The sequence below is a fragment of the Falco biarmicus genome, chromosome 12 (genome assembly GCF_023638135.1).
Source record: "Falco biarmicus isolate bFalBia1 chromosome 12, bFalBia1.pri, whole genome shotgun sequence".
NCBI classification, from domain to species: Eukaryota; Metazoa; Chordata; class Aves; order Falconiformes; family Falconidae; genus Falco; species Falco biarmicus.
This window is the reverse complement of record NC_079299.1, coordinates 14,066,473-14,079,002: the sequence shown is the minus strand read 5'-3', so window position 1 is coordinate 14,079,002 and position 12,530 is coordinate 14,066,473. Positions and strand designations below refer to the sequence as shown.

Genomic DNA, 12,530 nt, shown 5'->3' with positions numbered 1-12,530 from the left:
CAATATATAATCCAAAACCCTGGACTGCAGGCTACACATCCCTTGGAGCCACGAATGCTCTGAGCCCAGAACAGCTAATGACAACAGTCACCAAACAAAAACCAAAGTCTCCAGGAACAAGCTTACTTCTCCCACAATATTCTCTGCTGAGCCTCCTCAAAAAGAGGCAGAATATAAACTGCAATCTCCATCTCCTCTCCTAATGCTTCTCCATGGGAACGAAGCCACTACTGACCTTTAGTACATAATGTATATAATAAACCTATCAGGGAAATTGGAAGAAATGCCCTATAAAGTTGTTTTTCTTTCTGTTCAGACTTTAGTGGGGAAAAATATCTGGTATTTTTGAGAGCCCTAAAGCTCAGAGCAGTTTCACAGCAGGTATGTCTTTTCTAATAAGGCATCTTCTTTCTTCCTTATGCTCTTAAATGCTCCCCAAACAGCAACATCTGAAACAGAAAACTCACTAATGGAGTCAATCTGACATTTTCACTAGTGTTTCTAAGGCTATTTAGTAGTAATAGCTCACACATGCTGTACAAATCCTTGTCTCACAAATGTAGTGAGGTCTCAACACTTGTTATAATGAAATATCCTATTCCTCTTCTATGGAAGCAGAAGTTATACACAAAGACAATTAAGGAAATGCCCACAGTCATATAAAAGGCAGATTCAGAAACCAAAATTAAGATTCCTGGTTGTAGGATTGGAACAGTGGTCAGTATTTCTAAATACAATATGACCTATCTATACCATGAAGAGCCTTTAAACATAATTATGACCTAAATCTTGCAATTTCTTGGTTCCAATTTATTCCCTTCCATCTGGCTGCTGACACCTCTTTTTGAAGAGGCTGTATTTCTTTATTACAAAAATATTTTTCAAGGCTTTCCTCAAACTTCTTTGTTTCAATTAGGAAAAAAAAAAAATTGTTGTTTAGTTTCCAGCATAGATTTAATGACACAAAGAAAAATGTGCCTAGAAATAATTACAGGGACAAATCATAAATTTGCAGTCATGCCAACTCTCAGGGCATGCTACAAAACCAAATACAGTTACACGGGGAAATGTATGATTACACCGAGTGAGTGCTGAATTTTCAGCTGTTTCTGCATGTATACTCAACAGCAGTGAAATGAACTAACTACCCCCAAAGTAATCAGTCACTGTCAGTGCTTTCACTCTGGATTTTTATATGCAGTGAGCTAACTACTTGCTTTTTCAAACCCAGATGCCTGAAATTACATCCCTCAGTCCACAAGTTTTATCTACAGAGGTATTAAACTCCTACTAGTCTCATTGACATTTCTGTTGACATGGAGAATAAAGCAGACTTTTCATAAGAATTAGGTAGGCACATATAGGAAAAACATCCCAGGGTATATATTATTGCTGGCATTGGAAATTAAACATGAAATGCTGCAAAATGGTCACATCAGAACTATTCATTATGATATAGCAGTCTTTCAAAAATGGAAGGGATAATTAGAAAGTGGACAGAAATAAATGAATACATAATTCTAAAATAACTTGTGAGCTCTTTATCCCATCTGGACCATTTTATGCTCAGTTAAAGAGTAAGAAAACAGAAAGCATCCAACTGCTCCACTTCGGTTAAGCATGTCTTCTGCTTTTGCAGAGAGGGAGACACCATTTGTAAGGAACTTCCTCATGTCTTTGCATGGAGATAAGGCCACAGCATACAGGGACAGACTGTTTCTGAGGCAGCACAGTGACTTAGGATGGAGGGGCTTTCACAATTAGTAACAACATATAAGGCGATTTAAAGATTTGAAATCTAGAATGTGCTGCCTAGAACTGAAGGATGGCATGTCAGCAAAAAATAGTTTTTCATAAAGCCAACATGTAATCAGTTTGATAGCTGACACTATTTCAGTATATCGTATTTCATGTGCTTTACTGCTCTTTTCTTTTGCAACAAATCTTGAAGAAACAAGGTTTGCAAGACAGCTATGGAAAGAGCTTGGGGACAGAAGGCTCAAGAAACACTCTGGGAGAATGAGATGGTCTGATTTCTTGACAGGAAAGCTTAGGCACATCCCTGGGGCGGGGAGAGGGGGGTTACCATCTAACATGTCTGGAAAAGCAAATACACTCCCATATACCTGGTATGCCAGGGGCAGTCCTCTTTTACCTGCCCTCTTTATTGCTATCAGAAGTACAGTACTCCCAGCAAGTTCCAACTCTTCCTTAGGTGATGTCTGTGGAGGCTGTAACCACCTGTATGTTCACCGGCTGTTTTCCTGCAAGCCGCGCTCTCCATTTTTGCACACCTTCATATTCTCAGCCTTAGTACAGTCTCTATTGCTGAACTGAAATCAACTTCCTCCGAAACCTGTAATTCCTTTTTTTAAATATTTACAAAGTCATTCAGTAAACATGATGTATTTTTCAGCTTAACATGATACCATCAGATTCTAATTTAAAGCTGAACAGAGCTATAAAGTCCATAAATAACACATTGCTCTGATACAAATATTTAATAGCTACAAAAATGGATGTTATTATTGAACTATTGAAATAGATCTGCTGAACATGTAAGAAAATACTAGATTTGATGTTCCATTTAGTGATATGTTACCTGGAGATACATACAAAAGGCTTTTAGCTGACTAGCTTAGAATTGCCATCTTCCATTTTGCTGCCATATTTTTTACCTTTACCATCATTAAACATGCTGTGTCCTTGCCTCACGGTATTACTAGAACATAAGAGCTCTGGAAACACACCAATTCGCACTTCCTGAGATATTGTTGAAAGCCAATGTACAGGCCAAGATGAAATATACGCAACAATGTCTAAATATAAGCCATTAGCCTGATAAGAAATGCTCGGTTCCTTTGGAAGCACAAAGCTTCAACTCTGACATGTGTGGGATCCCAAAATATTGGATCCTTCTCATCATAGCTCATTATCTCAAGTTCACAAGCACTAGGGCAGCTGCAGCTTTCATACAAGGGATAAGTATTAGGGTTAAATGAGGACTCGGTCACGTAGGCTATTAATAATGTCAGATACATGTCATATACTTCATCATTAAAGAGGTCTCTGCTCTGCAGTAACAGGTAATCAAATCATCATCCTGGATCACACTGAAGGTTCATTTCATGCAGACACAGTTTTCAAACTGCTGTTATGCTATCACTGGGCAAGTGTCATTAACATCAAAATCAGTAACGAGCTAAAACCCCACCACAGGCCAGGGCCTGCTGACAAGTGTCAAAATACAGCTCTTGTCCTGAAGTACTTAAAGCCTAAATACATTTTTTTTTTTTTATGTCCATCTTTACCTGAAAGTAAATGAAACTGTTAGAAAGTGCCTGTATATCACAAGCAAGAAAGGACAGTGCTCTGTAGTAAGCGTAGGATGTATGACACTTTACATTGGCCCTAAGTATGCATAGGTCACTTTACTATTGTCCTGTGCACGTTGTCCCTGTTTTGCGGTACAGCTGGAGTTCTCCAGAAAGAGGAAAACTAGCAAAGTTATGTTTACAGGTAGCACTGACAGAAGTTAAGCTGCAAACTTAGAAGTTTACAGTTGCTTCTCATTGTTAGATTCGTGTTGCTTCTTTGTCAGAATACAAACAAGTACTTTGACTTTTTTGTACCCCAAGTTCCTTGCAACTCACGGAGAACGTTCATAGTTCTGCTTGCCTAAAAGATCACACTGCCCATCCTGGAGACTTGGCTGTTTGCTGTCCTTTCTCCAGCACATGAAGTCTGAACTTACTTGTTAGCTTGACACTGGAATTCTTGACCTGTGGAGACATGTATTCCCTTGAGCTGAGCAGGATACTCAGGGCCTCTCAGTATTTGTCTCTTATCCTACAGGTGCTATATACCTTTATTTATTTATTGTAAAAAAATCCAACAATTTCAACAAGGACATGCATTTTAGTAGAAAGCCCTACCAATGGCTTTCTTGTATTCCAACAGGCTTTTCTAAATTCAAGTGATCTGTTTTATTCTGATAATAGAAAAAAAACCCACCTCTATCATCTTTGTATTACTTTAGAAGGTAAAGATTGCTACTATACATGAAACAAAACATTTAAAAATCTATTGGAATACTAATTGCACCGAGTACCTTCTGATGAAATGTCTTAATATGTTATTCTCCTCTGCTGTGTGTGAATATATATAATAATATTCTAGACCTTTATTTTATATCTCACCCTAGCCAAAAAATAACTTTCCAATACAGCTGTAGTTAAGCATATCCATAATTACAGGACAAAGTATATATAAATATTTCTAATTACCTGCAAAGTGAGTTTGATGAACCTGTGAAAATTAAGAAAAAAAAGAACAAACAAACAAACAAAACCCAAACCAAAACAACCAGAAATATTGCAGTGTGGAAATAAATCACCAATGACCTTAACACTGATTTTTAGTGTTATCCAAAAATAAAATATGGAATGTTCAGACCAGATCTTTTTAATGTTTCCAGGCCCAGATTAGAATAAATCTAATGTAAAGATTTTCTTTTTCTTTGTGGTGTTTCTTAATTTCTCTGGAGGAGCTTGCTTTTCAATAAACTGTATTAAGTATTTAGGTTAAATAATGGAAAAGTAGGAATCTTTTTCTTAAAAGCTTGAAAAACAAAAAAGCTTTCAAAACAAAAAATTCCCTTCTTTTCCTGCAGATTTCTTCAGATTGCTTTCAGTGTTTCCTGAAAGTGGCATTGCTGAGACAAATCATTTGCAGAAACATTTGCTTCTTCCACTTAATTCAATAAAATGGAAAAGAAATTTGAATGGCAAAACCTTTATCTACAATAAAAGGGTTAGCATCCCATCCAGATTGTCTGGAGATGGGTGTAGATACTCGGTGCTTTTTAATCTGTTAAACAGCAGTAGCTTATTCAGTCCACCGCCATCCCGTGGACACACGGACCTTCTCACACATTGTTCTAAGACTGCGTACAAAATGGCCTTCCATTGAAAACTGAAATGATACATTCAAAACACTGCAGAGCAGAGAAAAACAGCTTTAGCTTTTTAACTTTAGTGAGTTTTTCCAGCACCTAGTTGGCATTATTGCTTGAAATTACTCCATGGGTGTTCCCCCATGGTATCTCAGAACAAACTACTCGGGATCACCAAGGTGATTGCGCTGTCTCTGCACATCACTCTGAGCTGGTAAACAACTACAGCTAATTCCATATACTAGCAACACACAGCACAAATCTTGAATTTCACCACCTACACTGAAACGTCATTCAGTCCTCCAGCTCTTTTAAATCAAATCAGTTATGAAGGAGAATTACTGGAAATTAAATCCAGCTATAACTCCAAGATCACCACACAAAAAAAAAAAAAAAAAGGCATTTTATTAAATTTAAGGTTGTGATAACTGGTTTGCTTCACTGTGGTCAGTGTTTTAAAAACACATAGGGGAGAAGAAATGTAACAGCCAGTACTAACTATATGAAAGATATAAAGTAAGCTGGTTCTACAGTCCTAATTCCACTTACATTAGGATATGTAAGGGATGACTTGGCAAAGGCTCAGAGATGACACATCAGATTTTACCAGTTCAAAAGCTGGTCTCAGAACGAAGAATATGCCAGCAAGAACTAGGTGGTCTATTGCATGCTGTTTGAATGCATTTTTAACAGGTGTGGATGAAAAACACTTCTGAAAACACCTTTAAAAAGCAACTCCATAAAGATACACAAATAATACATGCATCTTACAATCTCAGGTAAAAAGTCCTGATAATAACCATAGTACTGTTTCCTGTTACAACTCACTTTTGACTAGATAATATCTGTAAACTGAACCCTTCAAGCTTTAAACAACGATAAAATGCTTGCAAAGATCAAGGGAAAAAAGCATCACTGACAGCCCTCTGCCTTACTTACAGATGAACTCCTGAAAGAAACACCTTTCCCACTAAATTCCACTTCTGTTATGGAGCCGTTTTCCTTCTCAGGCTGGTTAAATGATCATCGCAGAGAAATAAAACAGAAAAAATCCTTGAGTATGTTTGGAGATAACTTTGAAACAGAGGTAGGGGGGAAACAGGGTGGGGTGGGGCGTGTGTCTAATTTCTCTGGCTGTTCAGACTGACTGAATCCAGACCTGGGAATAGTATGTAGTCAGCAGAGAAAGTTACGTACCCCTAGAGAACAACTGTCTTAGCCTGACCTGCCCTTCAGAAGTGCCTGCCTTCATCCACTGATTTCACTAGCTTAAGGCAGGAGCTTCCTAGCTCAGAAACTTCCATTCATGGAATCAACTTGAACCTTATTTCCACTGGGATTAAGCCAGCTCACTCTCTCCATAGCCCTATCCCTCCATATCTCACAAATCAGAAACGCCGCCATGATACAAATACTACTCGCAACCATGTTTGGCTTCCCTATGTGTTTGAACAGCATTCTTGGTGCCAAGTCTAATCTGGGATCTGGGTGTGGAAATACACTTTTTTTTTTTTCCCCTCCCTCCCCCTCAATCTACATAAAGTGGAAACAAGGAAAACTGGACAGCACCCGAGAGCCTGGGCTGTGCTAAAGCATCGCATTTCTCAGTTTAGTCAAACACAGACTAGCTTGGGTGTAAATAAAGCTGTCACCCGTTTGCTATCTGTGTTATATGCACAATAGTTTACAAAACATATTCTTTCCCTGGGTTACTTGGAGTCACACTCTGAAGGATCCAATATATTTGACAGCAAAGTGACAGAGAGCGTGGGACTGTCTCGAAGAACACAGAAAGGGCAGATAATGAGAAAAATCAGGTCCATTCTGCAACTTTTTTAATGGTAATGGAAGAATCTTCTCTACTTCGACAGGCTCTTGACAGGGCCCAGAGTTCATGAGGAGGAAGTGCCTGTTCCAAGAACAGAAGCAGGAAGGATATAGATGCAAAGCTGAGAGTGGGAGGAGGCAGAAGGAGTAGATAAGTGAGGATGCAGAGAAGCATAAGGAGTGGCAGGTGTGATCAGTTCCCTTTTTATCAGTAGGAATCAATATGAGAATACCAAACGTAATGTGAATTTTAATGTCTGTAAAAATAACATCATCATCTATGAATATTTTTGCATAAAAATAGAACGTTTTAAATGCTGTTGGAAGATGAATATGTACACTTTGGTCACTGGGATGAATCCATTACTTTTCTTACCTTTTTCTTTTCATTTGGGTTTTTTTAAAGGTTATAGCTTACGGACCAGGAACAACTGAGAAAAGTAAAAAGAATTCAGATATCTGGATATGGCAGCTGGTATGTGGCACATTTCTTAACCAATGAGTTCATGTTTCAGTTCAAACTGAACAGTAGTAAAGCCTTCTAGCACCAGCAACAGAAATTAAAATTATTACCTTCTTTCTCATATAAAAGATCATCAACCATCCTTCAGCTTTAAACTATCATGAAAAATAACTGTAAACTACTGCCACCATAAAAATAGTCTCTTTTTTTCCTTGTCTTGTACACTTCCTCCATCAGGTCTGGGTGGGGATTTTAATATACCCTACCTAAGGTATATCCTGTAAATATACCAGAACACCTCCAAGTGATAAAAAAGCATCACCTATTACTTCTGCCTTGAGGCATTTGTCCTCCTACTGCAGTCAAACTGGAATCAGGTAGAATGAGCTAATAACCAAGTTCTCAGACTTTTTTATACTAAAGCACAATGGTAGATCATCCAGAGGCTCTTCATTCAGCTGGCTTCTAGGAAACACGTGCAGCCCAAGAGAGAAACAGAGAAAAGCTAGTTTTCATTTACACAATTCAGGCCAGTTTGGGAGGCAGATATTTCTATCAGTTCCTGTTCTTTTGACATTCACAGGGACTATGAAATACTAATTTGACATAACAATCTTGAAAGACATTTGTTTACACTGCAGCTGACAGCAGCCTATGCAATCAAGACCTCGTTGCTGGCAAGAACCTGGCTCCTCTGCTTGAAAGATAATGACAAGTCCATTCCCGTGTGGATGGGCTCCTGTTTGTGATTTCTGTCAGCTCGCTGCTGACTTGTGAACTGCTTCCAAGACTTGAAAAGATATTAGGAATCAGAAAAGTAGAAGAGGAGCTTGTAGTACTCCAGGAGGTTACCTCCGTAATTCTCAGCGCCATACCAACTTGCAGCCGGTGAGGTTAGACGGGTAGCAGGGTAGCCCCAAGAGTCAGGCAATGGGTTGCTGCTTTATGATGAGGAACAACGAACCGTGAAGCATGTTTTCATTGATGCTAATAGTGTCAGACAGGAAAGATCAGCTGAATATTTAGCTAGCCCTCATGAAAGAGAGCAGGTTTGAAGTGCTCTTTCAGTGGGAAAGATCTGCATACTTACCTGCAGCACGCACTTTCTGCTAGTGACAGGACATGGAAAATCAAAAGTTGGTTATCTGTCGTTTCCCTTCAGGAGGGCACATCGACTGTTACCATGGATGGCAAAACCCTGACTCTGTCTGCTGGTGACAGCCTGCTTGTCCGTGCCCAGTCTGTGTGAGTAGAGATGAACAGTGGTTCAATGATGATTTCCGTGCTTCCAACAACATAAATTCTCTGTATTTGGTCCACACCAGGCTGGGCATCAGCTGCTGCAGAAAGACAGCATCTGTGAATGCAGGATTTGCAATAGCCTCCATTATACCTCAGGGCAGAAGTTCTTCAGAAGGAAACAAAGTCAGACATTCATTCTAGTTCACCTCTTACAATTGAAGCTGGGGAAAATAAAAAAGATAAACACTACCAAGAAAAAGCAGCAATCAAAAGACCAGGCATAAAGGTAGATGGCACGGATACACCAATCAGCAATTCACAGCAGATCCTCTAAGCTTCAGACCAGGCTTAATCAACATCAATGCAGCGATATTTGGGGTTCAGACTAAGAACACAGCCCTCTTCCTGGAATAGGATGCATATGGCTGTTTCATAATCGTGACACATGTGATATATGTAAAGGAAAAAAAAAAAAAAAAACCAGTGAAAATAGTTCCCAGCGAGAACGGAGAGGGAAAATACTCGCCAAATCTTGTGAAGCATGGCATAAGCTGATAAAGTGCCCACCGTCAAGAAGATGAAGGATGATGTAAACTAACTGGTAACGCAATGCAGCAGATTATAGGGAGGTGATAAAAGTTGCTGCCTTTCCTACAGGAAAAAAAAAAAATGTAATAAGTAGTAGTGCTGACATTTGCACCTTTTGTACAGCACTGACAACAGTTGCTGAAAGATCTGAGACCATCCAGCTGTGCACAGAACTGTTCTCTGCACTTGTGATTCCAACACATAGCCATGTCCTCCCTTTACCATTAATTCCATCACTTCTGTGAATCAGTTAAATTAATTCCCAGTCCTGCAGTCCAATCAATGAGCATGTGTTTTCAAAATCATGGCATAATGCATGTGCAGAGATCTGCCAGCACAGTCCATATTGCATTAAGATGTTCATCAGATCTGTACAGCAGACACCTTTTATTGTATGCATCACCACTGCACACTGATTGATCTCTGGCTGTCTGTGCAACTGGCACAGAAACAGCTAGTAAAAAAGTGATGGCCACAAGAAAAATACTATTGAGTTCATACTTATTTCATTAAAATAGTATCTGTATCGAGGCGATTCTGTTCCAATCCTCATGTCACCGAGATCAGAATAGATGTCTTCCCCCTTGGCTCAGGTAGATATACATTCTTCCCCACCATGTCATGATGTCTGGTTTATGTTAGTGATGGTGAAGAGTAATTCCCTGAAACATCACAAGATATACCAGTATGGAAAGAACGAGTGTAATCAGAAAAGAACCTGTTTGTTTTCCCCTACTTTTCAGCAGTGTCAATGTTTAGTTCTCCCCCATACACACTGGATTATCTCTCCTTCTATTTTTCCAGGTACTGCTGGAAGAGAACAGAAGAATGTGTTGCACTCTGCATTGCTCAGGATCCAAATCGCAAGCAGCCTTATACCTAGCTCCTCTCCCAGCTGACTTCAATGATAACTATGTTTTAACCTAGTTGCCTTATTTTAATGATCTTTTTAGTCAAAATGCCTAGAAATTTGAGTAGTCAAATACGATTACACTGAATTAAGTGGAATCAAGTGCTGTGCCAAGTTAAAACTTCCCCCCCCCCCCCCCAAGTGGAGTTTCAGCAAAATCTACAATCAATAGGGTTTTTTTAAAACAATATTTCATATCTGAAAGAAGATGAAAACATCTAAGTAGCAGGATTACTTATGTGATAATATATATGATATTATCTAGAATAAGTTAAAGACTTTTCAAATGAAGTCTCTGCCACAAAATGTAGAAAAAGATAGGATGGATACCGGCATGCCTGCTTAGGAAACAGTCTTAATTTCTTTGTCTCAGTTTTGTCATTTGTAATAAATTGGGTATAACACTAGTTACCTAGCCCACAGTATGACAGCTTTAATTGGCAGTGGCTCACAGATGTCCTGAGATCTCTGGCTAAAAAGCCCTTTAAAAAACAAAACAAACTATCTGCTGCTGTGCTCAAGGATCTCAGGGAAAGAGCCTGCAACATCAAGCATTACTTAGATCACCACCTGCACTTACTTCAGGTAATTTACTAGCAGTTTACCAAATCCAGCAATGCAGTAGCAATCACAGTTATCAGTACCATGCCACACTGGATGCTGTCTATACACTACACTATCAATAACACAGCACTGCAATATGACTAACACAAGAGCATCTGGGTCCTGAGTGTTCCTGTGCAGCAGAAATCTCAAGTCAAAGTAGCCCAAGAAGTGTGTTGGGAGAAAAGGGAACAGAAAAATTACTATAATCAGTTCCTACTGAGTGCTGCTTCTTTTTGAACAGAGGTTTCCTGCAGAAATAACAAGTGTCAAATTATCTTTTCCTGCTTTTATTCCATGAACTCTCCAGAGGGGGATTTGTTTTGTTTGTTTTTCGGTTGTTTTGTTTGGTTGTTTTTTTTTTTTTTTAAATTGTCCTTCACATTATCATCATCAGAAAACAGGTTGCTTAAATGTCTGCAGCTAATATCAATTACATGTTTGAGAAAGCAAAAAGTTACCATTTCTTGATTTTTAAAATAATTCTAATTAAGTTCAGAAAAAATATTTCTTTAATATATCTATCACCTACAAAGCTCATTAAACTGAGTTGTCATGTGTGTTTTATTCAAATGTTCATTCTTTTGATAGACTCAGATGGTTTGACTTTATTTTGACTTTAATTTTGACTTTAATTTATAGCTTATATTTAAGTTCACTAGCTTTTCTAGTAAAGCATACAGCAGAGTTTTGCTATATCCTCCTAATAACAGGGGCCCTAATTTAAGGAATTGAGCCTAGTCCTTAATGCTGTTATAGGTGTGAGCTGTCACACATGAAGAGGAGCTGTAACACCCCCTTCAAACAAGGGAGTCATTTATCCGATTACCATTGGTATTGGTGTGCTGCAGAATTGCCTACTCCTTCAGTGAACATCTATGGTTGAGGGATCTAGGGTACCAAAGTGTTACATTTTTAGTCCACCAGTTAGAGGGTAACCACAGAAATATTTCTATATTTCATACTGAATGATAAGTGAATAAAACACAGTAACAGGTAGAACAGTGTCCAGAAAAATCAACAGTTCTTCACCCACCCAGGGGCACTAACTGCCATGAAAATTTCAGAATAAAAATTAATGTACCTCTGGTTAGGTACCTCCCAGGATTTAAAATTAAAACTCGACTCAAAATACATTTGTGATGAAGTTGGTTTTTTATGATAACTTGTGCTTGAACACCTGAATTCTACCCAAGTCCTGTGCTAGGCACCTGAAATCAGAGCAAGAACCAGACCAGAAGCATTAAGCCAGAGCTGCACCACCCACAGTTCTGCCACTGCCTGTGCTCAGAAACCAGAACTGAGCAGGTCGTCAGTAATCTTCTTGTGATGAGCTGCTGTCGTGTAAAAACTGGGTAAAAGGTGTCCAGTCCCATAAGTATGAGTAAGAATCAAGATCAAACAAGCATGAGAATATTTGTAACAAGGTTTACGCACCAAGTACTAGGAGAAAAGATTTTTGTGTTCTAGTGTCTCTTTTGACTATTGCAGTTCTTTTTCTTCCCCTCACCTTGCACTCCCAATCAATAATTACTTGGTAGCCAGAGCACAAATGGAAGCACAGAGAGAACCTGTGATTTACTCATTTCCAAGATGCTTAACAGTGCAATTTAGAAACCTGCAATTTCTCTTTTTCCAAGACTTCAAATAGTTCCAGGAGGCTCCTTATCAGTCAGTGAATCTTTTATTCTTCTTCTGTATTATGGATATTGTAAACTGCCCCAACAATGGTACATTTTAATTAGAAGCACCCATGTTCCTCTGCTTGTGACGAAGCTGCCCAGGTAAGAGTTTGATTCCCAGAGCCCTTTTAGCTGCCAGGTGCTGTTTCTGTGTATGTGTGGTCAGCTCAGTAGATATTTGGCATCAGGTTGTTGGGATCACAGTCTGAGGACTCCAATGCTAATCTCGCCTCATAAAGAAGGATTCCAGGTTTAGGTCCA

At 38.9% G+C, this 12,530-nt stretch overlaps 1 protein-coding gene across 3 annotated transcripts in view; it reads left to right on the top strand.

Moving 5' to 3' along the window:
* The window catches only part of HAAO (3-hydroxyanthranilate 3,4-dioxygenase), a 35,869-nt gene extending 24,715 nt beyond the window's left edge, over positions 1-11,154 (top strand). For 2 of the 3 annotated variants that reach the window (XM_056357200.1, XM_056357201.1), the window contains 4 exons: positions 5,896-6,041; positions 7,188-7,256; positions 8,407-8,489; positions 9,879-11,154. In XM_056357200.1, coding sequence (XP_056213175.1) covers positions 5,896-6,041; positions 7,188-7,256; positions 8,407-8,489; positions 9,879-9,957 — 377 coding nt within the window. In that variant the 3' untranslated portion in view covers positions 9,958-11,154. The remainder of the gene's footprint in view (positions 1-5,895; positions 6,042-7,187; positions 7,257-8,406; positions 8,490-9,878) is intronic. The other variant, XM_056357202.1, reaches the window with a different exon arrangement.
* Positions 11,155-12,530: the final 1,376 nt, after the last annotated feature.